Source organism: Ooceraea biroi, chromosome 10 (assembly GCF_003672135.1).
Source record: "Ooceraea biroi isolate clonal line C1 chromosome 10, Obir_v5.4, whole genome shotgun sequence".
Lineage (NCBI taxonomy): Eukaryota > Metazoa > Arthropoda > Insecta > Hymenoptera > Formicidae > Ooceraea > Ooceraea biroi.
Window position 1 is genome coordinate 2,920,166 of NC_039515.1, and position 26,029 is coordinate 2,946,194.

The 26,029-nt window shown below is 44.7% G+C and overlaps 2 protein-coding genes across 3 annotated transcripts in view; both read left to right on the plus strand.

The window, feature by feature from the left end:
• Positions 1-26,029, plus strand: part of LOC105278473 (transmembrane protein 132C) — an 89,376-nt gene that overhangs the window by 56,463 nt on the left and 6,884 nt on the right. Inside the window, exons 2-9 of one of the 2 annotated variants that reach the window (XM_026973400.1) lie at positions 5,873-6,992; positions 13,968-14,111; positions 18,150-18,426; positions 22,286-22,429; positions 22,859-23,737; positions 23,905-24,343; positions 25,006-25,445; positions 25,596-25,885. In XM_026973400.1, coding sequence (XP_026829201.1) covers positions 5,873-6,992; positions 13,968-14,111; positions 18,150-18,426; positions 22,286-22,429; positions 22,859-23,737; positions 23,905-24,343; positions 25,006-25,445; positions 25,596-25,885 — 3,733 coding nt within the window. The remainder of the gene's footprint in view (positions 1-5,872; positions 6,993-13,967; positions 14,112-18,149; positions 18,427-22,285; positions 22,430-22,858; positions 23,738-23,904; positions 24,344-25,005; positions 25,446-25,595; positions 25,886-26,029) is intronic. The other variant, XM_026973401.1, reaches the window with a different exon arrangement.
• Positions 56-4,709, plus strand: LOC105278373 (phospholipase A2). Its single transcript, XM_011337410.3, has 4 exons — positions 56-1,767; positions 1,964-2,123; positions 3,770-3,922; positions 4,441-4,709. The coding sequence occupies exons 1-4, from the start codon at positions 1,617-1,619 to the stop codon at positions 4,598-4,600; spliced, it is 624 nt and encodes a 207-aa protein (XP_011335712.1). The 5' UTR covers positions 56-1,616; the 3' UTR covers positions 4,601-4,709.

Genomic DNA, 26,029 nt, shown 5'->3' on the forward strand with positions numbered 1-26,029 from the left:
CATGCAGATATTACGTGTTGAATAATAATGATATATAATAATACAATTATTTTAACTATTTTATCTTAATGATAATTATAAAATTATAAAATTAATGAAATCGAGAAAGAGCAAATAGAGAAAAACATTTTTGTGAAGGCGAATAACATTGAATTACGAATTATTTCTCAATTCTTATATTATTTCTCAATTTTACTATCTAGTTAGATTTGCTTTATTTTCTATGAAATACAAATTATATAATAATGTACATTTTAATATATTTTATTGAATTTTAACATTAAAAGAGCTATAACATAATATTAGAAAATAATATTTCCATAATCTTACACATACAATATATGGATATACGTAATATCTCCTTATAAATATGTGGATATACGTAATATTTCCTTATAAATTTATTTTATAAACCCTAACGCCACGAATATATGAAAAGGACGATAAAATCTTTTTTCCTCGGCACGACGCGAAAATGATCGATATTCTTCGAGCGCACATGTCTGTATTTTCTCCAAACCGTCCGATCTGTTGTGCGTTTTGTCAATTCGCTGGCTACCGTAACGGCTACAACAGTTCTGTAATCGATTATTGGTGGAGTTATTATTGGTATCACGATTGTACAATATTGACATATGCCGGTCAGCTCGAGAGTTCATAACCCGCTCATCCACCCGCGCCCTTCTCTTCCTGCATCTGCAGGATTTACTTTGATATCGAGCGCTATCACCGATTCTGCTATCGAAACAAACAATGTACGATGAGCGCGTGCCATTGAAGAGCCTGTTACATTTAGTTTAAGGCCAGTGCGAATCAAGACCACAGCTCCAGCGTTTCAATCACGGGGAAAAACCCCAGTCAAAGGCTGCGGACAAAAAGACCGGTGAGTTTTTCGTTTGCTTTCGAAATGAGAGCGCCGTGATCCATTTAAATCTGCACTAGAAACCGAGTTTCACTCGGGAAGTTTGCACGTGAGAGTACCGTTTCGAAAATTCGCCTCGTCCGCATGTTGCAGAAAGGGAAAAAAGAAGAAAAAAAAGAAAAAAAAACGTTTTTCACTGATCGTTGGGATACATTTTTGGAACTTTCTTGTACGATTCAATTGTGCGAGATTTAGTTTTCTCTGAATTCCCCTAATTCGGGACTTGATATTCATCAACTATTAAATCGCTCTCTTCGATTTACACCTAAATAATTTAATTCACCGACGCGTTGTACGCCAGTGAATTTACCGTTATCTCTCGTAAAAAAAGCTATCGTAAAAAAATCTCGCTTTTATCGCACTAAATTAGCCCGGAAGAGGCGTCTCGACTACTTCGGGCATGCGGCATCTACTTTTCTACGTGTCACCATGTGAATTTATTATGATAGTCGCAACATAGAACCTTTTCCCTTCAGGATCTGGCCGTGTTATCTCGACGCAGATTAATTCCCTCACGGAGGACACGCAATTGTTATCCACTGTACGACGCAGTGGTCACCTTTTTTGTACGCCACGCGTAACTCGCGCGATTAGATGGCTTAGAAATGGGACACAGAGTCTTCTACATACATATAAAAGGCGGTTTCTTTCTTCGTCTTCGTTAAAACGATCACGGGATTTCGAACATCACGGGATGATTCCGATTATCGCGCCGCTTTTCGCGCTTCCGTTGCTGTTTCTTGACGTCCACGGATGGCACATTGCGTTTCCAAACAACAGCGAGGTTCTCAGCAATGATCTTCGCGAGACCACGCTGGATGGACAGCCGGCTTTCATATTTCCAGGTGGGCGTTGTCAAAGCGACACTAATGTAATATTGTAAAGTTCCATTAATTTAATCTAACGAAAAAAGAATGCTCTATGTAAAGTCATTACATGTTCAATCAAATACATTCAAGTGCGCTACTAACAAAACCGCTTTATCGAGCTTGACCGCACGTGACAGGAATTTCATCATTCATTCGTTTGAATTTTCATCAGGGACCAAATGGTGCGGCAGCGGTAATATTGCGAGCGGTCCGGATGATCTGGGGATGTTCGCAATGACTGATGCGTGCTGCCGGGAGCACGATAATTGCGGGGACATAATCGAGGCGACACAGACGAAATATGGTCTGACCAATACGGCTTTTTACACGAGGTGAACCTTGCATTGGAAAAATATTGAATCTATTTTTGACGTTGGTGGATTTTCGCGCGTTTCAGGTGAAGATTTCGAAATATTTTGAGATATTCTTAGAATGTGTCAATTTATTTCAATATTTATTTCAATATATCATCAACATCTAAATTTATTTAAATATATCAATATTAATAAAGGCAACGTTATCAATATTAAAGGTAAACCTGCCGTTTTAACCGTTTACAAAATGTGTACAAAAATATCCTGGCTTTAGAGGTAAAAGGATTTGAAGAGCATTAAAAGGATTGCTAATCCTCAATATTTTTATATTGGCTATTATTCTATGCAAATAAAAACGTTAACTTCATTAAGGAGGCTCAATGTATAGATATATATATTGGTGATATGGTAGAAAAAATACTGTTCGACCTGTGTGAACGTATCGTTATACAAAAATTTTTTAAAGTTAATTTTTAGTTTATCTATATAGTTATTTGTACGTGTAGTGCATACAAAGATACGAGTACGAATATCGTTGTAAACAATAGAGAAACACGGGTATATAAATGCACGAGAGGATAGAGCTTTACATTGTCGAACGTGAAGCGTTTGAACGACGGAAAGGAAAAACAAGAACGTCAGTTTAAGCTCGCGTTTTTCATTTCTGTTGTGCGTGGTATTGATGTCAATGCGCCATGTCAAAGGATTCAATGCAACATGGAATTATTGAAGAAATTCAATGAACCAGCTTACAGTTTGCAAGTTTTGTTCACGCAACTGGAGCAACCACTACCAAGTTCCGTGCGTGTCTTGCTACAGTTGCGGCTGACGGTCTGACGTTGATAAATGACGTCGTGCATTATTGCAAACTTAGTATATTAATTACATAGGCAATTTCCTCGCGATATACGACATGAGAAAAAACATTATTATTCAGCTTATTTTATAAAATATTGAAAACACGTGCTGCGAGTTATCGTGTTAGGTCAACGAAATCAGCAAATGCATTTTATATCGGGACGTTAACTAAATATATTAAATCATATTAAATATCATATTAAATATTATCTTAAATATCTGACGTCACATAAATTACAAATTAAAATTTATATTAAAATATATTAAAATAATGCATAATTCGTGAACAAAAAAGTCAACAAGACGTGTTGCAGCATCGATTCGTTTAATTTTGACAAGAGATATTTAATAATTATACGAGAGAAACACGTGAACACGAAAGGAAATATTGTCGCGCGTTTAGGACATCGCTATCCCCCGTACTTGGGATAATCCCTATTAGCGTTCCGGGATTTAAAATAAAACGGAGGATTTGGCACACGAGTGGACTAAACTTGTAATTTGTAAGCTGCGCGTTAGATACACGAGCTCCGTACTTAAAGTGGACCTTAACCGCGCCGCTCTTGCTCCCGAACTCTTCGATGGTCGCTCGTTGCGACCTAGTTCCCGTATTGTTTATCCTCGCGCGAGCTCGTGGTCTTAAAGAATTTCCGGACGAACCTCCCCGTTTGGCATTCCTAACGCGGTTGCATGCATAAAATGTAGTATAATGCAATTGTGATAGAGTCATCTGAAATGCAGATGACGCAAGGTCGCTTTTTGTAATGGTGTAATCTGATAAAGTGTCATGAAATGTGCGAAATCAGGCTGCATTGCTCGTGCGACGAGAGGTTCTACGACTGTCTCCATGGCTCGGAGGAACTCGTTAGCACGAAGGTCGGCTTCCTGTACTTCAGCGTGTTAGACACGAAGTGCTTCCGCGAAGACTACCCCATCGTTGGCTGCAAACGGCATTCACTGTGAGTCGTAAGCGTATTAGAGCTTCGCGAGTAGAGAGTCGGTGCTCGACTTACAAATGGGTCAGACATGGTAGAGGAAGAGACACAGAGAGCGAGAGAGGGATTCATCGATCCCGTCGCAATCCTATTTAGCACATATATACGAGTTGCTTCAATTTCACGCGAATCACGCGAATCATATATGTATCGCAATAGTATTTGCTGTGTGGATAGTGGAGCGATATGGATTTATTTTTTAGTAAAAGTTTGAACTCTTGGAAACGTATCGCTTGACAAAAATTCAATATTCAAATACAGTCTCTGTAATTTTCATATAAGTATCCTCCGACTCTCGTCGAATTTCAAACTGTTGAATCTAATGGCCTTTTTAGTCAAATCCATTAAAGTACATTGCTGGAAATATACATGTGAAGATTCTACGTATAACTGTAGAATGTAATTCGAAAAATCTGCGGGCTATATCGCATACGCAGGCATGCAAAACTTTTAAGGACGACGTGCTAACGACCGCTTGGCAGCATTCCTAGACGCTGTTTGGAGTACGAGCTGGACGAGAGCCAACCGAAGATGTATCAGTGGTTCGACGTACCCACGTATTTCCAAAACGACCACCGGATGACAACGGCTGGCCATCATATTCGATCGCTCGATCCCGAGGCTCCACTTGCGGCCCGATAGAAGTCTATTCTGCGAGACCACCGGCCATCACAGGAAACGACATGTCGAATCGCATAAATATCCAGTCCATGCCACATCAACGTAGTTAAATAAACGCCACTAAAACCGCTCTTACGACTGCTTTATTCTCGTTGTACCTACTTCTCTCTCCGTTTAATCCACGCGTTGGTCTCGTGAACGTTCAAAAATTGAACGCGCGTACGCGTATATATGTATATATGTATGGGATGCGAAATTATAGAGTGAACGATCCGCGAAAGTGGAAATTGCGAGGGTCGCGGCCATTAAGCGCGCCAATCAACTGCAAACCGTAAAAGCGTTTTATATTTTCGTGTCTCGATACGGTAAATTGTGAAGCTGTAGAGCATCAGACAGACACGGATCAACATTTTTAATCAATTTTTTGCCAGGTAAATTGTCGATGTTAATTAAACTTTACAGGGCTACGTAAAAATGATAAAATGCCTGGTCATCGATTAAAAGTAACAAGTAAAAGTCCTGGGTAAATCACGTGATACGTCGCGATGCTACTTTTATCTAGCATTGCTAGCTATTCGTTTTACAATGTAGCGATAAGTCCCGTTGAAACCCCACTGAATCATTTCGCCAGTGATCGCCTGTTATCAGATTAGAAAAACAGAAGCTAAAATAGAAGCTAAGTTAGCACGGAAGAAACGAGGGGGTGGTTCATGGGGTGCCAGAGGCGAGGGAGATAAGCGATGCGAGGGTCGAATCCGGGGGCTCGCTCTCTCTTCGCCCTCTTTCTTCTTCCTCTCTCTTCGCCCTTTCCCAAGGCTTTCTTCCGTTTTACGGGAGACCGTGCGGGCAGCTGGCGCTTACTCCGGGATTTACTCGAAAATTTATGTTCGGATGGAGCAGCAGCCGCGCTATTCTCGTACCCACACTGAAGCACCTCCCTTTCCTACCGCCGATTTACAACTCCTCCACTCACCTGCGCCAACTTCCGGACGCGCGTAAGCACGCGCGCGCCAACTTCCCGGCGACTCCATTCTTCGTCGGATCGTGTACCATCGACATGACATAAGAAAAATTGTCCACTTCCGTGAACGCTATGATTTATCATCAAGAAAGGCGCGCGCGTGATGTCGCCGAAAGCCAACACGTGATACTGAAATATTAAGAAACATGGAATACGTTTTTGGGCCCTAATAGCAGACTATCGTCTCGTTCATGCCAAATTGTAATTTTTTCCTCAAAGCAACCGCATCGACTGGATTCACTTATTGAATTTCCTCTTCTGTCTCTTTGCAGACGTGACGGCGTCAGTGGAGGTTCACTTCGAGAACAAGGATGGCGGATTCTTCCTGAAGCATACGACGCGACAGTATTACCCGGCTCGCACGCCGGACCCAGCACCGGCATTGTCGACCGGCGCGTCGAACAGCAGCCCGCCTGGTGTGGTACCGTCTCCGCCGCCCGGCTCCATCCTCTCGATCGACAAGTTCACCGTCTTCCAGACGAGCGAGCCGGTGTCGGTGCGGGCCACGTACGGGCCTTTCAGCACGAAGCAGACCGTTCCGGCGCGCTACATAGTCCCCGATCCGCTGGACACGCTACCGGCGCCGGAGACGCGACGTAATCTCACAGCAGCAACGATCCTGGACGCACAGGAGCTCGGCGCACGTCACTTGGACATGTCGGCCCACCTGGTGGGCAACAGCGTGCCGCGAGACTCGCCGGTGCTCAGGGTGCTCTTCCACGCCGGCAGTGAGGCCGGCACGAGGCGTCAGCTGATGGCGCGACATCAACGGGTCTGCGTAGTCTTGCATGCCAGCCTGGTCAGCCCGTCGCGGAACAACGCCGCCAGCAGGAGCAACAACGGCCGCGGCTACTCTTCCTCTTCCTCCTCGTCCTCGTTCTCCTCCGCCTCGTCGTCGTCTTCTTCGTCATCGTCTTCGTCCTCCACGCTCACGGCTGCCTGCAGCCCCGACGGCGAGAACGGCGTGTGCCTCGCACAGATCACCATACCGGCCGATTGGTGGCCACCGTTGCCACCGCCCGACGCCTCCGGTCGCGTCAAGGTCGCCAAGAGCCTGCCGCGATTGATCCAGGTCGCTTACTCCGTGCTGGAACCGCGTACGGAGGAGGGAGCACTCGGAGGAGGTAGCACAAGCCCTGACGGCAACGGCGAATCGGGATTCTGCAGGCCCAGAGTGCAAATCCAACCTGTCACCCCTCTGGGCCAGATACCCTTGGCACCCAACAGGGCGGACTACAAGGAGCTGAGAGCGGACGACTCGCTGACGTTGCTGGTACCGCATGAACCGCTCTATCCAAGGTCCAGGCTGCACGTGCCGGCCTTCCTGCACCCCGCCAAAGTGACGGATTCCCGACAAGAGCGGCCGCCGTTGATCGTCACAGTTTACCTCAGGTAAGCAAGCCTGCGAGCTCTTCGTGGAACTCGAGAATGCTATCTCACGTCAGAGAAATGTATGCATCTGATGATGCTATAAATCATTTGTGCGATTTATGCGTTTCCTCGGTGATATATCGCGAAATGGAGGGATTTAACGTTTACAGCTTATATTCGCCAATTCGTGAGTTATTGATGGATTAAATTGGTAACTAAATATTATATGATGTATAATACTATGTACATATGCGCCTATACTATATGCTGTGATAGAATGAGATGAATTGGTAATAATGAAATTGTTGAATAATGAAATTTTAAGGGTATGCTACGGTAATTGCACTCGCTTTTGAAATTCATGCTTTACAGAACATGGCTTCTTTGTGAGAGGTTCTCTATTTGTCAAGCAATTGCGTTAGAACTAGTCAGCAGATTTTTATTGCTCGTCCTCGCAACATGATTCACGTAATTTTGTTATTATTTTTCATTCGAGTGATCCCGTAGGATGACCCGTTTGGACGGTGATAACGCGCAAGATAAGCGGTATCGATAGTTGAATTCACTGCGGCGGCACGCGGGTTATCGAGATCATCTTCGCAGTTCCCGTACCAGAAGCGATTTTAAAGCAGCATCGCGCAATTTATTTATTTACGTGGAATCTGCCTCGAATGGCTTTGACGCTCAGCGAAATTTTATACGCGGAACTATATCAAGAAGATACAGTTACATAAAATATTTTCATAAAAATCGAGTTATCTCCATAGAGATAAATTCTTGTTTTACCACGTTATCTATGCGTGTGCAATGGCAATACTTTTTAACCTGGTAAATTGTAAGGTTTGTGACTCTTGCAGTATTCTTCCATTACATATAAAAAGCCTCACATTTTGCGATATTTTTATACAGACATTGTTGATAGCCTTTTTGCGGAAGTTCACATTTTCCATTTTAATCATTTCTTTCCGATTCCGTGCTCTTGCGCAGCAATTATTATCAAATGGCGTTTTAGTACAACAATACGTTAACATGCGTTAACGTATTATTAATTAAATAATAGTATTGTGCTATTGTCGTTGTAGAACGTCACGAACAGTTGACCTTTTCCGAAAATTAATATTCCATGCGCATCTGATCACATTGGAGTTAGCTCCAGTTCAACTTCCGCGTCGCAATATTCGCAAACTCGATTATTATTTAATTTTTGTCCTCCTTTTTGCTCTTTTATTACTTTTATTCAACGCACGTAATTAATAGCCGCTAGAATTCGGGAAGGGGCCCGACACACATCCGGATCTCTTAAATACTTGAAACGCGAATTACTTCGTGGAAAAGACCTCCGGAGAGGAGAAAGGGGAGAGGTAGGAGGAAAACGGACGAGGGGAGGCGAGGCGAGGCGGGCGAAAATTTCTTCACGCATTAAAGAGCTCGGAGCTAATCGCAGTCTTTGTCCGCGTCGAGGGGCGAGCTTTATGCCGCTTTTTATGTCTCGCAACCTTAATCTAAGGCTCTTACATTGCTGCGTTAAACTGTAGATTTCTTACGCGGCCGCCTCTTAAGCCGCGCGCTACTCCGACCATAGGTTTCCTCTTCTTCCTCGACCCTTTCTGTATTATATTGCGTCGTTTGCACGGTGTGCAGCACCGTTGCATCTAGGATGTCTCGCGTAATCATGCACTTTCTTCCGACCGTGGACGTTGAAGCAGGAATTAAGAAAAATCTCATTCGCTTTGATACCAGCGATGAAAGAAATGTTTTCGATTCCGGTTTATTGCTGTGACGAGCTCTTACGATCATGAATATTGCGTGGCGCGTTTAATACGGCACGACTCACGCGATGCACAGTAGAGATTTATTGTACAAACGGAATTGCCTCGAATTTACTTGAATCGATTCTTGAAATTCTTCTCGGGACTCGTACGGAAATGTCGCTGATTTCGCAAGCGGTTTTATCTAAATGCATCGGTATCGATCGATTGTCCAAAATACGTACGTCAGCATGAACAAGAGAGGCAAAGGGAGAGACAGAGACAGAGACAGATAGAGAGGGTCATTGAATAAACGGTAGCTGCAGAGCAACATTTGGTCATTCGTCAACGTTGGAAGCGTGCGGGTACATATTCCAGATCGTTCTCGATAGCGTTCCCGGTCGTTGCTTTGCACATCGGTGATTTCTATGTAAATGCGAGATAGGCTCGCGGAAATAAGCTGATCTGGAACTTGTAATTGGTTCGCCGGGTGGCTCGTCCGGCACGGCATTCCGAACACCGTTTAACGATCACCAAATATTCACCTGTTTCACGTTGAGTTGTTGCCTAATTCTTGACCCTACTCGATTCTCTGTTGTCATCGAAATATCTCGGAAATTGCTTGCTAGCTGGATGGGATGTTTACTACATTTTCGAGGATCTTTATGTCATTTTCTTATTTCTTTCATTTTTTATGTATCTTGTTTCGAATCAGTTCAATACAAAAAATCGATAAAAGAATAATTTAAGGCTTAAGCAGTTAAAAATGTAGAAAACATTAAAAAGATTCCGCACGTAATTTGATGGTATAGTTTTGCACATGACAAAAATCAACAATTTTTACCATCAACTTGCAAAGACATACATTCTTAACAGATTTCCGATATCGACTTTTTGAAAATAGAATCTCGAAAGTTTTTATCGTATATTTTTACGTAAGAAATCGTTTTTGTTTCACGGATTGTATCACGAATTCGACCGCATTCTGTATACAAGTTGGACCTTGTTTTGTCGTTATAACAAATTTGTATACGACACATTGTTAATTAGTTCGTGATGCTGCAAAAGCAGAAATAAATTGACGCTTTATAAAATCGCGCGCTCTGGGCGCTCGCCTGCTGAGATGTTTTGTAAAATTTCCTGTTGGTTTAATTAAAGCCTCGCACCGGTCGAGATGATCCAGATCGGAGATATGTAAATTAAATTGTCGGAAATGACGAAACAAACTGCCGTGCAAAGATGAGAATTACGCTTGTTTTTGCACGCTTGAATTGTGGCGTCCAACATCGCGAACAACTGGTCTTCTCGGATATACATGAGACGTGCGCGTATCTGCCGTTAGTATAATTGTGGAGAACAAAGTTAACACATGGCGTGTGCTCCGTGGTATGCGCTGCAGTATGCGCCGCTGTGCCGTCCGCTATATGTTGTAATATTTGACGCCAGCGGAATTTTGAAGCGAGGCATCTGCGAAGATCCTAAACTGCTGGTAGTCTGCTTGGCAGTTTGACCAATTAATTAAAAACTTTATCCGGACCATAAGACACCGATAGAATACATAATATTTTTATGGGTTCCAACTCAAATCGCTCGTAAAATATTGTGCTCTCAACTTTGTCCTCTCGCGATATTTCTTGAAAATATCTTTATTGAAGAAGTTCCTTATAGCTTCTTTTTGCGCTTAAAGATATCGGTACACTTGTTTAGATATTCTAAAAATGTTATTGTTGCGATACGTGTGAAGAAAATTTGATTATCTGTATTGTATATATCATGAAGCTTTTTCAAATCTTTCTGCTTCTTTTTTGACCGCGAATGCTCATGTCTTATGTGACTCTGACGTCTCGCGTGCTACAAACGCACGCAACAAATCAGTCTCCGCCTCGGAGACGACATTTCGCCTTAGGAATATTTTATGCCGGGATCTCGGGACGTCGTGGAAAATGTCGCGTTCCACCTAGCCGTCTCCGCACTTCGAATTCCTTCTTGCTGATCCGCGCATTATGGTGCCCGCGCGCGAGGGTCGAAAAGATACGTTCGCCGAGCGATAGCACGGCGACAAGAGGCAGCCGTCCCCGTTTCCGAGGGTGGAGGCAAATTGAGTTATTGCGGGGAAGGGTAGAGGCCTTCTCGGATACGAATTAGCCGGCTGCTCTTCTTCTTCGACCCGGGCAAATACGCCGAAGGAACTTGAAGAGGCAATATCCGGTCCCGCTTGGGGCCGCGTTCAACCGGAAAGTATATATACGGGCGCGGCCCAAAGTTTCGTATTAGACACCCCATTCGGTGCACTTTTCCGCCGCGGAATCCGCTTACCAGCGAGCACGGAAGTTCACACACTCGAATATTCTCATTCCAGTTTGAATTAAGAATGACCGTCTCAGGAGCTGAAGGGTGCAGGTCGGAATCCGAGCGGCAGCTTAAAGTGACTGCATCAAGTCCTGTGATCACGTGACACGCTTTCAATAAATTAAGCGACCCGCACTGCAATGTGATGGTACACTCGAGTGTCTTTACACTCTACACATTCGTCACTGTGACGGTCATCGGTCACCGATACTGAGCTTTCCGTTTGCGTCATCCGTTGATCACCAGTGACCGCCATGCAATAAGTGTGTCGGGATATGATACGCAATTATTTACGCTTGCAAGATTACGACTGTTTAATAATAGAGATTAATAATAGAACAGCATAATAAACAAGGCGCCCATTGGCAAACTTAAAATTTTTATATCTCAAAATTTTTTTAATCTTCATGTTGACATTACGTGAATGTTAAATAATTCAATTGATGGAACGAAAACTCAATACGCTTAGCCATCAATATTATTATACTATCCGATGTATTCGTTAGAATATTTCGCGATGCACGCGGTGCATGAATTTTTTCGTTTGTTACGAAACACGAGAGATATTGCAATCACGTAAACGAGAAGATTCTTAAATATTGCAATAAAATTTTCGATCATTAAATATGAGTACGCCGAACGCTTTAATGCAACCAGCGCAGTCGCACGCGGATGATTTCCTCATTCGATTTTATATTCTCGATAATTCCGAATAACAGATTTGTATGCCATCACGCGTCATCCGTGCCACAGAATTATTAATACGCGATTGTATTCCCATTTCAGCGTCGTGCATTTTTGCGCATCGTTTCGCCGCGTTCTTCCCCGATAATCCGATTCAAACGGGACCGGGGACGGGTCAGTCGGATTATCGTGGCTCTGTGTGTGTGGTGCAACGACAATGGCACACGATTTGTTGCATCTCTTGGTCCATCCGCATCGCCCGTACCGACGCGTCGAATTTCTATGCGTCGCGGTATCGGATAGATCTCTCATCTCCTCGGCGGCGTTTCTCGGCTCCGTATGTATCATCTACCGCGTATGTGATACCGACCCTGTGACCCGGTCACGTAACTGGAGCATGAATAGTTCGCGGAGAGGAACGCGGCCTCCAGCGTTCACGCGAGCGACTCGACTTGGCGATGATCACGAGGAGGAGACCGTCCCCCGCAACAGCATATAACCGTTCGTTCTTCCACGAGGACGAAGACGAACGTCGCGAATTTTCCGCCCGAACGCGCCCTCCCGTTCTCGCAAACTCGCTCGGAATTGCAGTTCTTTGAATTTCCCCGAAAAATCTGCGCGGGAATCCCAAGAGCGGAAGGTATACGCGCGCGCATACCTGCCACATACCGTTTCCGGACCGTAGACTTCGGAGCGATGTGCCCTTAATTGCAGCCTCGAATCTTTCATCGAACCTGGATTTCTTTTTGCTGATCGCGATATTGCCCCGACACGATGGCAATGGGGAACCAATGCTTAGAGGACTGTGTGTGAAGAGTCCTCGGCTCATCAGACCGATTGAGCGGAAATCCGATATCTGCGTATGACAACTTGCCAAAGATAACTGGCAAGATCGAGGAGGATAATTGGATCCGGTGAAGAACACGGAGGAGTTAATGTCGTCGCGGGTTTATAATTGTATTTTATCGGGTTTTTTGTTGCGGTGTCGTAATCGCGTTATATCGCTGCCTGTGTACTCTTTTATGTATGAGTACCAGTTATCGACTCACGGGAGACGCGACTTTTGATTTCTGTCGAGGAGAACTTGAGCGCATTACGAGAGTGTGCTCAGCGAGTTGAAGCAACACGAGGGCAATGGGTCTCCGGCAATGGACTGCATGGTTCGTTCATTTTTAACGACGAGAGAGAGGACACGGCTAATAATACGATAGATGAAGGAAACGCGCGCGGATCGATCGATACGACGTGATATGAGTAATGAAAGTACCGCGCAGTATTGTGCCATAAGTCTTCGTTGGAGAGAAACATTTCTGAAACTTCGTACGTGACCTGTACATTATCCTGAGAGCACTTTTTATTTCATGTCTCGCCCGTGGCCCTTCTCCTCGATTGTACTTCATAATCTATCATCTTTAACGCGAGTCTTCGTTCTACGCTGAGCGATCCCCGGGATAATTCCTAGCATAAATTTCTGAAAGCTCAATTAGTTATTTGTCAGTCATGAATTAATCTCTCTGATTGAACAACTACGCGCTTGTAGCATCTCGCGCAAAATTTCGTCGATTTATCAACGGAACGCGTAATCGCGAGATCAATGCAAAAGCTTTTCATTCCCAACGAAATTCAATTGAGTATCCGTTTTGAAGATTCGAGTGGATGTCGAAATATGGGTTACCTGATATCGAAAATCTGATATCGACAACTCCAAATTAATGAAGAAATATATGTGTGACTCTGAAGGGACGTCAAATCAATTTGTATATAAACGTCCTGCAGCGCTGATTACTTCGTTTATTTTACGTCTAATTTGTCGTTTTTAATCCGGCGCACCAATTTAGATGCAAATATGTTTCGAGTAAAGTGTGAACTCGGAAATAGCCGAGATCGCGCTAGATGTGTAACAACACAAGTATACATACATAACGAATAAATTCTATATCTGCGATGGCATATTTCCGCGTAACATAATTGCCAATTACATCGGATTATTAATTATCTCGAACGGTCTCTTATCACGAATGAAAATCACATGAAAAATGAATCTCCGTAATTATCTTTAAAGCGAATCAGTGAGATCTGATTCTGTTCCTGCGGAGGATTGGCACATTGCTGGAAGATATTGCTTATTTAATGCGATCGGTGTTCCATTCGATATCTCTCGCCCGACAATGACAATCGATTTATGCTAAAATTGTGCACGTGCCGTGTGTTGTAGGGCGAGGGTGAAATCTGGCGTGAAGATCCTGGATGCTTCGTCCAGCAGCCCGGACTGGACCGTGACTAGCGAAGTCAACGCGAAGAACACTGCCGCCACGTTCACGGCACGACGCAAGGAGAATGCTTCGCGTGTACCAAGCACGTAAGTACTTGAATATATCGTGTATCTTTGATGTAACTTTGTCGCGTAACACGAATAACTTCCCTCGTTAAGACGACGCACGTCGGCGAGCTTTGCAAGACACGAGATTGTTTGACGTAGGGGCAGTTAATGCGATGAGTAATTTATAACAAATACCTCGCCTATGGATAATAAATATCTCCTTTATTAAATTAAAGTCGTGGATTGAAGTTGCTCAATTTTCTATGGATCGATTCTGCTGCGAATTGCGACGGAAGACAAATTTTTCGATAAATGCGCATGTAAAAATAAGTATAACATTCATAAAAGAATTCGGGTCTTTTGTTTTGAGAAAAAAGAAACATTATCGAAGATTCTTCAAAAGACATCCAAGTTATCGATGTGCTACTTTAAAAAAAAAACTTATCGTAAGAAATATATTTATTGAGAACATTTCTTTTTTCTTTCTCTCGTTTTAGTGAAACATGGAGGATTAATAAAAACAAACTGCAAATTTATCTGTTTGTATGTATTTTTACTGGAGTTTATAGGAGTCACTGAAAATTTAATAGACACAAATAACAATATGTCATATTACATCAAGTTCAATATACAAACTCCCTGTACGTCCCTTAACCCAAGGGAAATATATTTTGGGAACTAAATATTATTAGATGTTATATCTCTCTCAAACCGGAAGATAATCCGCCGTCGTTTGATCCAGAGTATCTGTCCTCACGGTAGTCGTCTTAGGTGTGCAATGGCGCTTCTTCTTCTTTGTTACCTTCTTCTTTGTTATCTTCTTCCTTTCTTTCTTGTCATCCTTCGATCGAGTCACTCGATTGTGTGGTTTGTTGGCCAGCTCTTTAGTAATAACTTTAACATGGTGAAGGGAAGTGTGTTCAGACTCCGATTCACTCGTCGAGTGACCTCCGATCGATCGGACAAGCCGATTCTTCGTTTCGGTCCCTTTCTCGGAGGACGATTTACTTTCTTCCGAAGTATCGGAGCCGATCGCTCGGGTGAATCGAATCTTCGATTTATCCTTCTCTTCGGGCGATGATTTACCTTCTTCTGAAGTATTGTCGATCGCTCTGGTAAATCGCTCCTTCTGTTTGTTCTTCTCCTCGTCGGAAGTCGAGTCGTTCTTCCCAGTCGCGTGAATAAATCGCGAATTCCCTGCGGGCTTGTCCTTCTCCTCCGATGACGATTCGCTGTCCGAGTCAGCCTTGACCTCTCTGATAAGCCGATTTTTCGGATTACTCTTTTCCTCGGTCGAGTCACTGTCCGATATATCAATGGGAACCGTTCTGACGAATCGTTCCTTCGGTGTATTCTTTGCTTCGGACGAATCGCTCGCTTCGGAAGTGTCTCCCGCTGCACGGACAAATCGACCTTTTAGATCCTTCTCTTCAGACGTCTTGCTCTCCGACGTGTTTTCCGCCGATCGGGTAAGTCGATTTGTCTGCTTATTTCTTCCCTCGCCGGACGACGTGCTTTCCGAAGTATTTTCTTGGATTCTTCTCTTGTGTCGTCTTTTCTTGTCTTCCTCCTCTGAGGACGATGATGAAGACGAAGACGAGTCATCGTCATCGTCATCATCATCATCAATACAATCATCCTCGTCATCGTCGTCGTCATCATTATACTTTTTCGATTTCAAACGCTTCTTGTTCTTCTTGCGATTATCGTCGTTATCGTCATCATCATCATCGTCGTCGTCGTCGTCATCGTCATGCTTTTTCGACTTCATGCGCCGTTTCTTACTCCTTTTGTGATCATCATTATCATCATCGTCATCGTCGTTATTATCCTCACTGGAAGAACTGCTACTGTCATCGTCATCGTCATCATCCTTCTTGTTTTTCCGTTTCGATGCACGTCTTACGCGCTCAAGTGCCTCATCTTCTTTTTCAGCCTCCAAGGGGCTCCATTGGTCGTCGAGATGCGCGTCTCTTCTTACATACAGCTTCTTTTCCTTGCTGGACGATTCCGACGAACTGTCGATCTTCTCTACACTCACGTCGGTCAGTGTCGACGTAGTCGTCGTCGTCGCCTCATCCTGCACCAACTCCTCTTGCGCGGAATACGCTCGGACACACGCGACTAACGCGAGCGTGCTCGCGAGAAGTATCAGCGCGCTATGACGCATAATTAATCGATCAAGCTCGACGACTCGTTTTACAAGACAATTCGTAATCGCGACGAGCGACCGCCTTATATAGCGCCGTCGCCGAGCACTGATAAAGACGACGGCGGCATCTCGGAGCAGACGTCTTGCTGACGCAATGGAATACATGGAAAGAGCAGCGTGAAAGAACGAGAGTGGGAGGAAGATGCGAAGAAGAAGAAAGAAAATTCGCCGGAGGGCGATCCTCGTTATCACTCATTCAACATGTCGTTGATGATCCATTTTGATTCTCGCTTAAGCTTCGCCTGGCGCGCTTCGGCGAAATCGTGCCAACTCGATTTGGGATCATCGATCGTGCGGAAGGGCGAACGCCATCCGCGTGTTGGAGCATGCACGCAACGAAGATCGTCAGGCCATGATAAGGGGGGTGATTTTGAGCAGGGGGCGATTCCGCTTATCGAGATTCTGATCGCGGTGGTAGCGAGCGCGACGACTCTCGCATCACGATCAGACGAACTCCTTGTGTGATACCACGCTCTTCGCAGGCTGCTCTAGGCAGCTCGAGGCTGCGGTATAATTACTTTGGTGTAAGCGTCGCTGCCGCAATCTCGATAGGACGGTAATGAGCGACCGACGCCGGGGGCGACGCTTATTGAGAGCGTTCGACAAAGAAAGTACTTTGAATTGCGGAACGTGGGTCTCCGTAGAAAAACCCGTTTCTCAATGGATATCGATTCTTAAAAGACGTCGTCTCTGAGAGCCAATGGCAATTTGTACGGTCAAGTTTGACGGCTAAAGTAGCCACTTTCTGTCGCATTTAGAAACTTTAAGTAAATCTGGGACATTAGAAGAAGGGCGACAGCCTCTGATTTAATCGCAAACTCAAAGCTCGTTTGCTGTATACGTCAAATTCAGCATCCGTTTTCAAATTCTATCTAAAAGCGTACCGCTTTTTTTAGGGGATGCGATATATCGATATAACATAATTTAATTTTGTGAATTGTTTTTGAAAAAATAAATAGTTATTTAGCGTTACAGAAGGAAATATCTATTTGGCAAGGCGTGAGTCAGTTACGCCGCGCTTAATTAATTTGATAAATCTGTACGTCCAAATGTGGATCTCTAATCAAATTTCCATGACTATAAATATTAATTTAATCGTACTTTAATTTATAATCTCCGTGAAAATTGCTCGTTTTACGGCAATTTTGTTCCCTTATATAAAAGAATAAGAACGAACGGGGGGATCGCGTGTGGCCGAACAGAAACAGTAAGAATGTTTTGGAGAAACGCTTTTAACGTCTATAGAGAGGAAAAACACAAAGCTTCGCGCGGCATGGGCGCCATCGAGTTCTTACACGACGTACAATTTTCTGTTCGCCGTTTAACAACCGAGTAACAGGCGAGTTTTCGTTTCGCATCGGTCCTGCGTTCGTTCTCACGAACCTCTCCGGAATGAAATAGCATCAATCGTTAAAGACGCGTTTACGCTCGCGCGAGCACGTGTGAACGTGCGAATGATCGCGAACATTCGCCTCGTGCCTGCAGCGGAAACGTGCAGTACACCATCGCGAAGTCCTCTTCGTCGGGGTGATACACAGCTTCTGTAGATTGTTCACGGCACCGCGACCGTCGAGAACTCTCGAGGAATGCTATCTACACTCCATAGTCCTTCTCCGTTGTTCGTTATCACAAACTTTACACGGCATCGTTACTTCCGTTGTTTATAGTTATAGTTATATTATACAGTCCTGATGCTTGTAGCTGCGAAACATTCAATTGTCAGATACTTGTCGAAACTTTTCGTTTTCCCTTGAATAAACATTCCATCTTTCTTCTCAAAAAGAATAAATAATCTGTTTTTTTTTCTGTCTCTCTCTCTGGTTTCCGTTCCTAATTATTTTGAGCATTCCTGCATTCTATTTCAGATCTGCTGAGGAAATAATGACGATGCTGCTGGAGGCCTGCGAGGAAGAGGAGATACGCAGGAGCTGGGACGGCGGCAGGATCGTGTGGAGCGTGCGTTATGAGCTCGAGGGCGAGGAGGAGAACGGTTCGCAGTTGACGGGGGCCGATCAGCTGCAGCCACGTATGCAACAGCGCCAACTGCAGCACCATCATCATCATCATGTCGAGAGGCGGAAACTGCAGGCTCGGCTCGAGATACAGAAGGATGATATACAGGCGGTACTTCCGATCTCGAAGGTAAAATACACGTTTCCTCCACACACAAGGGTGTAGACGTTAATTCTACTTAGCGGGGCGGATACTTTGTGTCGCGCAGAGTCGTTTCAGTTTCCCCCTGTTTTTATCTTCGCCGTCGGTTAAAAATTTAGACGAACTGGCCAAGTTTTAGGAATAGCTGGAGGCTGTCATCGTGTCGGGAATATCGCAATGTTATTCACATGGTATCGAAGTATACCTGTTTACTCATGGATTTTTAAAATAGGTATAAAAAGGTAAACGAATTTGAAATTGAAGGTTCCTCACTGAAAAATAAATTGACTCTATTATTAGTCGAGGAAAACCAAACTGGCATCTTTCCGCGGTATGTTTCGTCAATCGCATATTTACGATGACCCGATGACGAAGAAGTTTATTCATTCAGATATATCTGCGAGAAGGAGATTCTCGAGTGACTTTACGTTTTCATCATGATAATCCAACGTGACGCTGCGATGACAGATTAGAAACTTCAAGATGTCATGGGGAAAGTATTTGAAGGATTTTTGAGACCTCGATCAGACATTCTGGCTCTCTTCCCACGGCTACGGTTATTTTCATCGCGACACTCTACGTCCCACGTCCAGTGAAAATCTCTCGGAAAAGAGCTAACTCCAACGACGAGCGGGCGATCAATACGGTCGTATATCGATCACCTGGCCGCGCGAGAATCTGTTTCTACTCGGTCGGCCAATCTACGAGCATCCAGACGCTGAACGAGCGAGAAAGAGAAAATGAGAGAGGTATGGGAAGTGGAAGGATGGGAAGAAAAAGGAAAAATCGACAGGAAGAGAGAAGACCGACAAAGGATAATACTTTTCCCTCTTTGGCTACCAGGACGGGCTCTCTGATGCTTTTCTCTTCGGCTTTTCCGCGTCCGCACGCTCGCCATAACGGCGATATATCTGGCCATGGCGAAATTCTATCGATACCGCGAAATCGATCCACTCAGCATCACGCTATTCCCATTTCGCTAACGGCGACGACCCAGCTGCCGCGACAACAGATTGTAATGAAATTTTCGATTGCTGGCTACATCGGACGGTCTTCCTGCTTGTATGCAGCACACGGTAAATTGTATCTAATACGGAGTAAAACGTGTAAAGCGTGCGGAACGTTCATTTTTCTCAGAGTATCCGTTTTCCGAAAATGGACCGTTTTAAACGAGAATTATACGATGCTGCTACTTGTAGAAGAAACTTGTAGAATCACGGCTTTTTTCCGTGATTCTGATTTGCAGATTAATGAATCTGAGACGCGAAATGAAACGCGCATTTGTGCTTTAAATTGGATTCGAACGCCGTCGACGAGTTCGATCGTAAAACTCGGTGTCGCAATGTTGATGGATAACACAGGACAGAAAGGAGGAAGCGGAAGGACGAAGGGAGAGATTCCTTTAATTAAAAACTTTGCTCGCGCAGTCTCGCGCGCAAGCGGGAGGGAAAGGGTGGCAATTAGAAGAGTAAGGATAATCAAGAAGCGCGCACCGAGTTCGCTGACACAAGCTCACAGCGGCGCCTACAAAGAGGAATATGTAAACGAATTAATTATCTAATTTGTCAATTAACGGCCTCCCGGCACGCGTGCGTTTTCCTTCGCCGAAATTTATCAACGTAATTGCCCGTGTATTGTGCATATTTTACGCGCTGTAATCTTTAATATCCCCGCTGTTCCTCCATTCGTTTCTTGCCGTCGTCGATGAAACATCATTCTGCATTAAAAATATTTTCTGCCTTTTTTCAACGGGCAACAATATTGCGATGTTGGAAAATAAATAAAAAACAACTGCGCATTTTATTCACACATCAAGAGATAATTTTACGATCCCGAAAATTGGATGTCCAATTGCACGCTCAGTTCGTATATCAGGACTCCTGTATTACTTTGCGGTGCTATTTTCAAACAGTTTTATCGGCAAGTTAATCTGAAGCTGAAAGATTAGGACAAACAAATAAGTTCATCCAAAAATGAAGAGATCATTCAAAATGAAGGGGATAAATTAATCACACGTAGAACAGTGTAAAGCTGCATTGTCTTTTGACATAACAGGCCAACGTGAAATTAATCTTCGTCCATAGCATCTATTCTTGTGGTTTGCTTCTGAAAAGACCAACGTTCTGGACAAACCGGATCATGTCAATCATACTTTGTTGAACAACAAGACTCGTTCAACGAAATGAACGGCGTCTCTCTCGCGGGACGCGAATGCTGACCTTAACTCATAGTTGAAAAACATATTGTCCGACGAAACCAGAGAGAAAAATCGCGAGTTCATATTCTCTCACTCCGCCACTTCCGTTCGCTGTACTTTTGCCATATCGCGAGAGACGAGCACGCGTTTGTCTGGTTCACATTTTGCTGGTTCACATTCGTGCTGGTCACGTTTCTGCCGGTGATATAGTAGTCGACTGGCGCATACACCAAGGCGCCAAGGGGGGTATACAGGAAGCGCGCTCGGCGTCGGAGATTTAAATTCCCTCGCTGCAATATCCGAATCGTTTGATGTTCCTTCCAAAGGCCGGCAGCCTGTACGGACGGAAGCCAACTTGGAAATGGCTTGCTGGACCAACCCCAACCGACCAGCCAGCCCTTGCCAAGGGCACTGGTCCCTTTGCGGAGTTCTCGCGTTGACGAACTAGTAGAAAGTACATGGGTGTCACGTATACATGTACATAAACATATATGCACATAATATCGTAGGGTGCAAATGTAACTTCGGCAACAATTATAAAATATTTATTGTTTGCCACTTAATTTCGTGATATTAAGTATATTTGGGAAGCAGAGGCGTCCAAAAGTACGGTGCTTTAGTAAATAATATTTCTGTGCTAGCGAATGGTATAATCGAGGGGTTGGTCACTGAGGTAATCTTTGTACAAGGGCTAGGTAATTCTTAGGGTAGTCTCAGATAATCTGAGGTAATCTAAGGTAATCGTGATACCATGCGCGATATATATTCAGTATATCTAACCGCCGAGAGACAACCAAATATCGGAAACGCAACCTTTCATATGTTTTCGCATCTATATGTCCGCCGAGCCGCCTACTCTGTGCTTGATTCTTTTGCTCTGTGCTAGTTTATTTTTTTTCTGGTTTTATTATCGAAATCGATCAAAATGGAAAATTCTGAACAATCATCGAGGGAACTACCGGCTGAAATCAATATGGAAAATACGGCATTGATGAATTTTGACAGTAAATTGAAATTTTTACCAAGTTATTTGATCGAACTGTTGTAGTATTAGGTAATCTTAAGGAATCTGAGGTAATTTAAAGGTAATCCGTATCAAGGGTAATTTTTGTACACTATAACTGCTAGTGACCAACCCCTCGGGTATAATATTATTTCGTGCATCATATATAGTGAATAATATCGTCGAAAACGAGAGATATTATTTGGTTGAATAAATAAAGTGTTTTAAACGTATACTGATTAACTTTTCAAATGCAAGACCATTCGAAACATTGCAACCCGTGCAATATATTGAATCCGAAATTTGATACTTTTAAGGAGATTTTTAAAATTATTTTTATACCTAAATCACGTTTCAGGAGTTTTATATTTTCGTTGCATATTCCAATATCCATATCGTGGCACACGTATTTTTTAATATCGCTTATCGCGCCTTTTGTCTCGTCACGCCGAAAGAGGAACGGAGCTTGAGATAGAAATGGGTAGCAGTTATGAATAATGGATAATGGCTCTATCAATAAAAGTCGTAGAGATGCATATATTGAAATACATGCAAATTTTCATCACGTACTATTAAAAATTGAGATAGAATTTTGATCTGTTGGTTTCTCTTCAGCGCGGGAAAAATGTTTTGTATTCCTGCTTCAGAACTGGGAGGTGATGAACACGGCGGTATTGACGGGGCGTCAGGTATCGCAGGGGATGAAGGTCTTCATCGTCAGTCAATCCGGCGCTGTAGCTGACGTCACACTGCAGTCGTCCTGTCATTCCGAGGACGAGAGTGTCCTCAAGGTAACAGTAGCCTTTCAGTATTTTTGGCAAACTGCTATTTGGGAAACAATACATTATTCACGAGCGTTAAATTGTTAAAGATATCGGGCACAGCTTGCGAGATATCTTATTTATGACAAATCGAGAAACAAACTGTAAGATCAAGAATATCTCAAGGGTATCTCGTTTTTGCTAGTCGCTGCAAAATACCAGTGGTTCGTTATTTAACAAAATTAATTTAAACTAATTTAATTTGTTGTAATATTATTAGAGTTTTACGACAATTTATAAACATATGTGAAAATTATGGAACGAACAGTACTCGATGTGTCAGCTTTTCATATCACTACAATAGATTGAATCGTTTGCCAAGTCTAAATACTGAACTCATGCTGGTAGTTTGCAAGGATTAATCACCACTTGAAGCTCGGTTACCGTTTAAATTCGCAGGTATCGTCCTCGTGCAGCAGTGTGTATGTGGATGGCTCGGAGATCAGAGGTTCCAGCAACGCGTCGGTCCTCGTTAAGTACGGCACGTATACAGGCTTGGCGCGGTTCACCGTGTGGATGCCCGAGTTCCCTCTGGAAGTAACTGTCGGTGACACACGGCTCAGCCAGATAAAGGGTTGGAAGGTGTCGGAGGAGCACGCGGCGGGCGCCAAGAGCAAGCGCAGCTTGTTGAACACGACAAAGACAGAGGAACAGACAGGGTCCTCGGCGGAATCGCCGTCTCCCGTGACCGCGCGAACGAAGAAAAGGAGCGCTGTCGAGCTCGAGGAATCGATAGAGGATACTTCCCTGGACGTGGACGACCCGGACGTGATCCTCGAGGAGGACGAACAGGAGGAGCGGAGCTTTCGCAACGGGAACGATCACGGATGGGATACTGTCAACACGATCGATCGGAATCCGGCTAATTGCAGATTGCGATTCCAACAGAGCCCGGTCGAGGTGCACGCCCGTTTCCTGGCGAACGATCATGACACGGGCCGAGAGTCGTACTTCGTTAATCGTCGCACTTGGCTGCGCGTCACCGACCTGGTGGCCGGCATGCTGCGCGTCTCCGATCCCAGAATAGCGACGCTACTTCAAGGTAGACTGGTACAGGGACGTGGGGTAGGTCGCACGGAGGTGCAGGTGCTGTCGCCGCTCACCGGTCGGGTAATCGGTGCGAAAGAAGTCAGAGTCGGCAACGATCGTGTGTCCGTGACGCGTCTATCCGTTCGAGTGGTATCCGGACTTCAGCTGAGCATCAGCCCCGACACCGCGATCGAGAACGGATACGTCGCCGAGACTTCAGTTACCAGGAGACTGACCGCTCAGTATCAGGCAAGATTATCACCGATTGAAATATTTGTCTTACTTATCTTGTCTAATATTATTGTTGTGTCATCCGTAACAGATGGCAATGTTCAATTTTTATTCAACACCGCATCATACCTCGATAAAACATTAATTATTTTACTTAATTACTTTTGTTTGTTCGCCATTGACAGGAGGGTCTACTGGACATTGACGTGGAGTTTTCGGACGGTACCCGCACGCCTCTGAGGGAGATCGCCGTGACCGATTACCACTTGCTGGTGGAGAGCTTGGATCAGGACGTCGTGGCATTCGCACCGATGGTCGCCTCGCATCACCCACGAGTGATTGCGATTGGCGAGGGCCGTGGCGACTTGCTACGCGTGAGTCTACAGCTCGACGAGTCCTGCCGGCTTGCTGGTAGACGATCAGGCAAGGGCTCCCAGAGAACAGCGGTTGCCGTTCTGGCAACCGCGACCGCTGGCGTTGAGGTGGATTTCGCGTCGAGCGACGTGCCCAATCGACCGGAATTCGTGCAGAACGACGGCGGCGGCACCGTCGGATCCCACCATCACAGAGAACGCAAAACCAGCCGGGGTGAAGTGGCGTCTGATCTGCATGACATTCTCATCGGTAAATAGATCCTGTTCTCCTTTGCTGCTTCTCTTTCGCTTTTTTTCACGTTCTCTTCTCTTTTTCCGCCTCTCTCTCTCTCTCTATGCTTTATAACTGCCGCGTATCGCACAGTATGCATCCTTGCCCCGCGCTTCTTAGCGGAAACTTTCCTCGCCGGAGAACTATTTGACTTGTACTCTATAAGAAGTTCCGTCTGTTTATGCGCGCCTTTCCTTTCGTAGTTTTCCTCCCATTTTTTTCTCCCTTTATGCTGAATGTCAAATGCCGTCTCCTTTTCGAAGAACAATCCGGTTGAGGAATCCTGAAACGTCATCTCGAAAAAAACATATGAGTCTTCCTCTTTTATTTCAGGTAGTCTGAAAGTTTCCGCGTAGACACCACGTATTTGTGCATCAGTGCAATGCCAAATCGCAAATGCAGTATCTCTCACATCCCGTAATCATTAGACTGAAAGTGCAAATGTGCATTCGCTATTCACTCCTTGCTCGATCGCCTCGACTTTTGCATGCCCAATGCAGCACATGCAGTCTTTCTTTGTCTAGCTTAGAAGAAGTCTGGGGGGGGAGAAAAAGTTTTCGGCGGCTTTCTAACTCAGCACAAACACCCTGTCTCACTCTATCCTTTCTCTCTTTCTCTCTCTTTGTTTTTTCTGTGCAAAGGGTTACCGCTGAAAGACGAGAAAGATGGGCACGAGCACGAGCCTTTGGTGCAGGCACGGCAGCATCGCACGGCTATAGCTAATGGCATGTCTTCAGGGGGTATGGGCGTCGTCGGCGTGCGTCATCACGGCGTCGGGGCGCGCATGAGTCCGCTCGAGATCGGGATGTACGTGCTGCTCGCGGCGTTCTGCTTCGCGATCGTTGTCTTTGTCGTCTCCTGCGTGGTATACGCCAGCAAGTTCAAGCCACAACCGCCGGACTCACCGCTGACCGGCTCGGCCGTACCGGTGCTCTCGGGCGCGGGTGCGAGGGCACGCGCCGCCGCGAACCAGCTGGCGTCCGGCAAACGGCAAACACCTCGTGAATCGACCACCAACGCACACGACTGGGTATGGCTGGGAAGAGCGACTCTCGAACGTGCCGCCTGCGGTCCGCAACAGGTACGTTGATCAGTGAAATGGTTTGAAAGTGATTAAAAAAAAACGATTCACCAACGGTCACCGTATTAATACTAGTTTATCAGATTTTCGAACAAGCGTAGCTAATTGTACGTTAGGTAATCGCGACTGATTGCTCGGTTGGCGTTATAGGTACGCGTGACGAGTAATCCGCTGGCCGGTGAAGCGGAACCCGAAGCCGAACTGGGCACGTGCTTCGACAATCCGAACCACATCGAGTTGCCGTCTGTTAATCAACGACCTAATGGCGGTGGTACCAGCGCCATTGACACCACGACTTACTGTAAGAAAGACAGAGTAGCGCGTAGTTTCGCGGCGAAATCCGCCGTCAAGCCGTCGGCGGTGATAACACCTACCACTTCTACAACGGCGACAACATCAGCGTCGATGGTGACTCCGGTGATGATCACCACGCGGAATGAGTAATTATTGAACGTTATCTTTTCTTTTACCTGAAGGATTCCATTTTTGAAGATTATTCTTTAAATATTGTTATATATCAATTAACAAGGAACATGATATTAAAAAAAAAATTGTTACTCAGTATGTAACTTATAATATGATGA

Excerpts from the sequence above, each read along its gene's own strand:
- LOC105278373 (XM_011337410.3), top strand. The coding sequence starts at position 1,617 with ATGATTCCGATTATCGCGCCGCTTTTCGCGCTTCCGTTGCTGTTTCTT. Across the intron at positions 1,768-1,963 it reads GCCGGCTTTCATATTTCCAG|GGACCAAATGGTGCGGCAGC; the intron begins GTGGGCGTTGTC and ends AATTTTCATCAG. Across the intron at positions 2,124-3,769 it reads AATACGGCTTTTTACACGAG|GCTGCATTGCTCGTGCGACG; the intron begins GTGAACCTTGCA and ends GTGCGAAATCAG.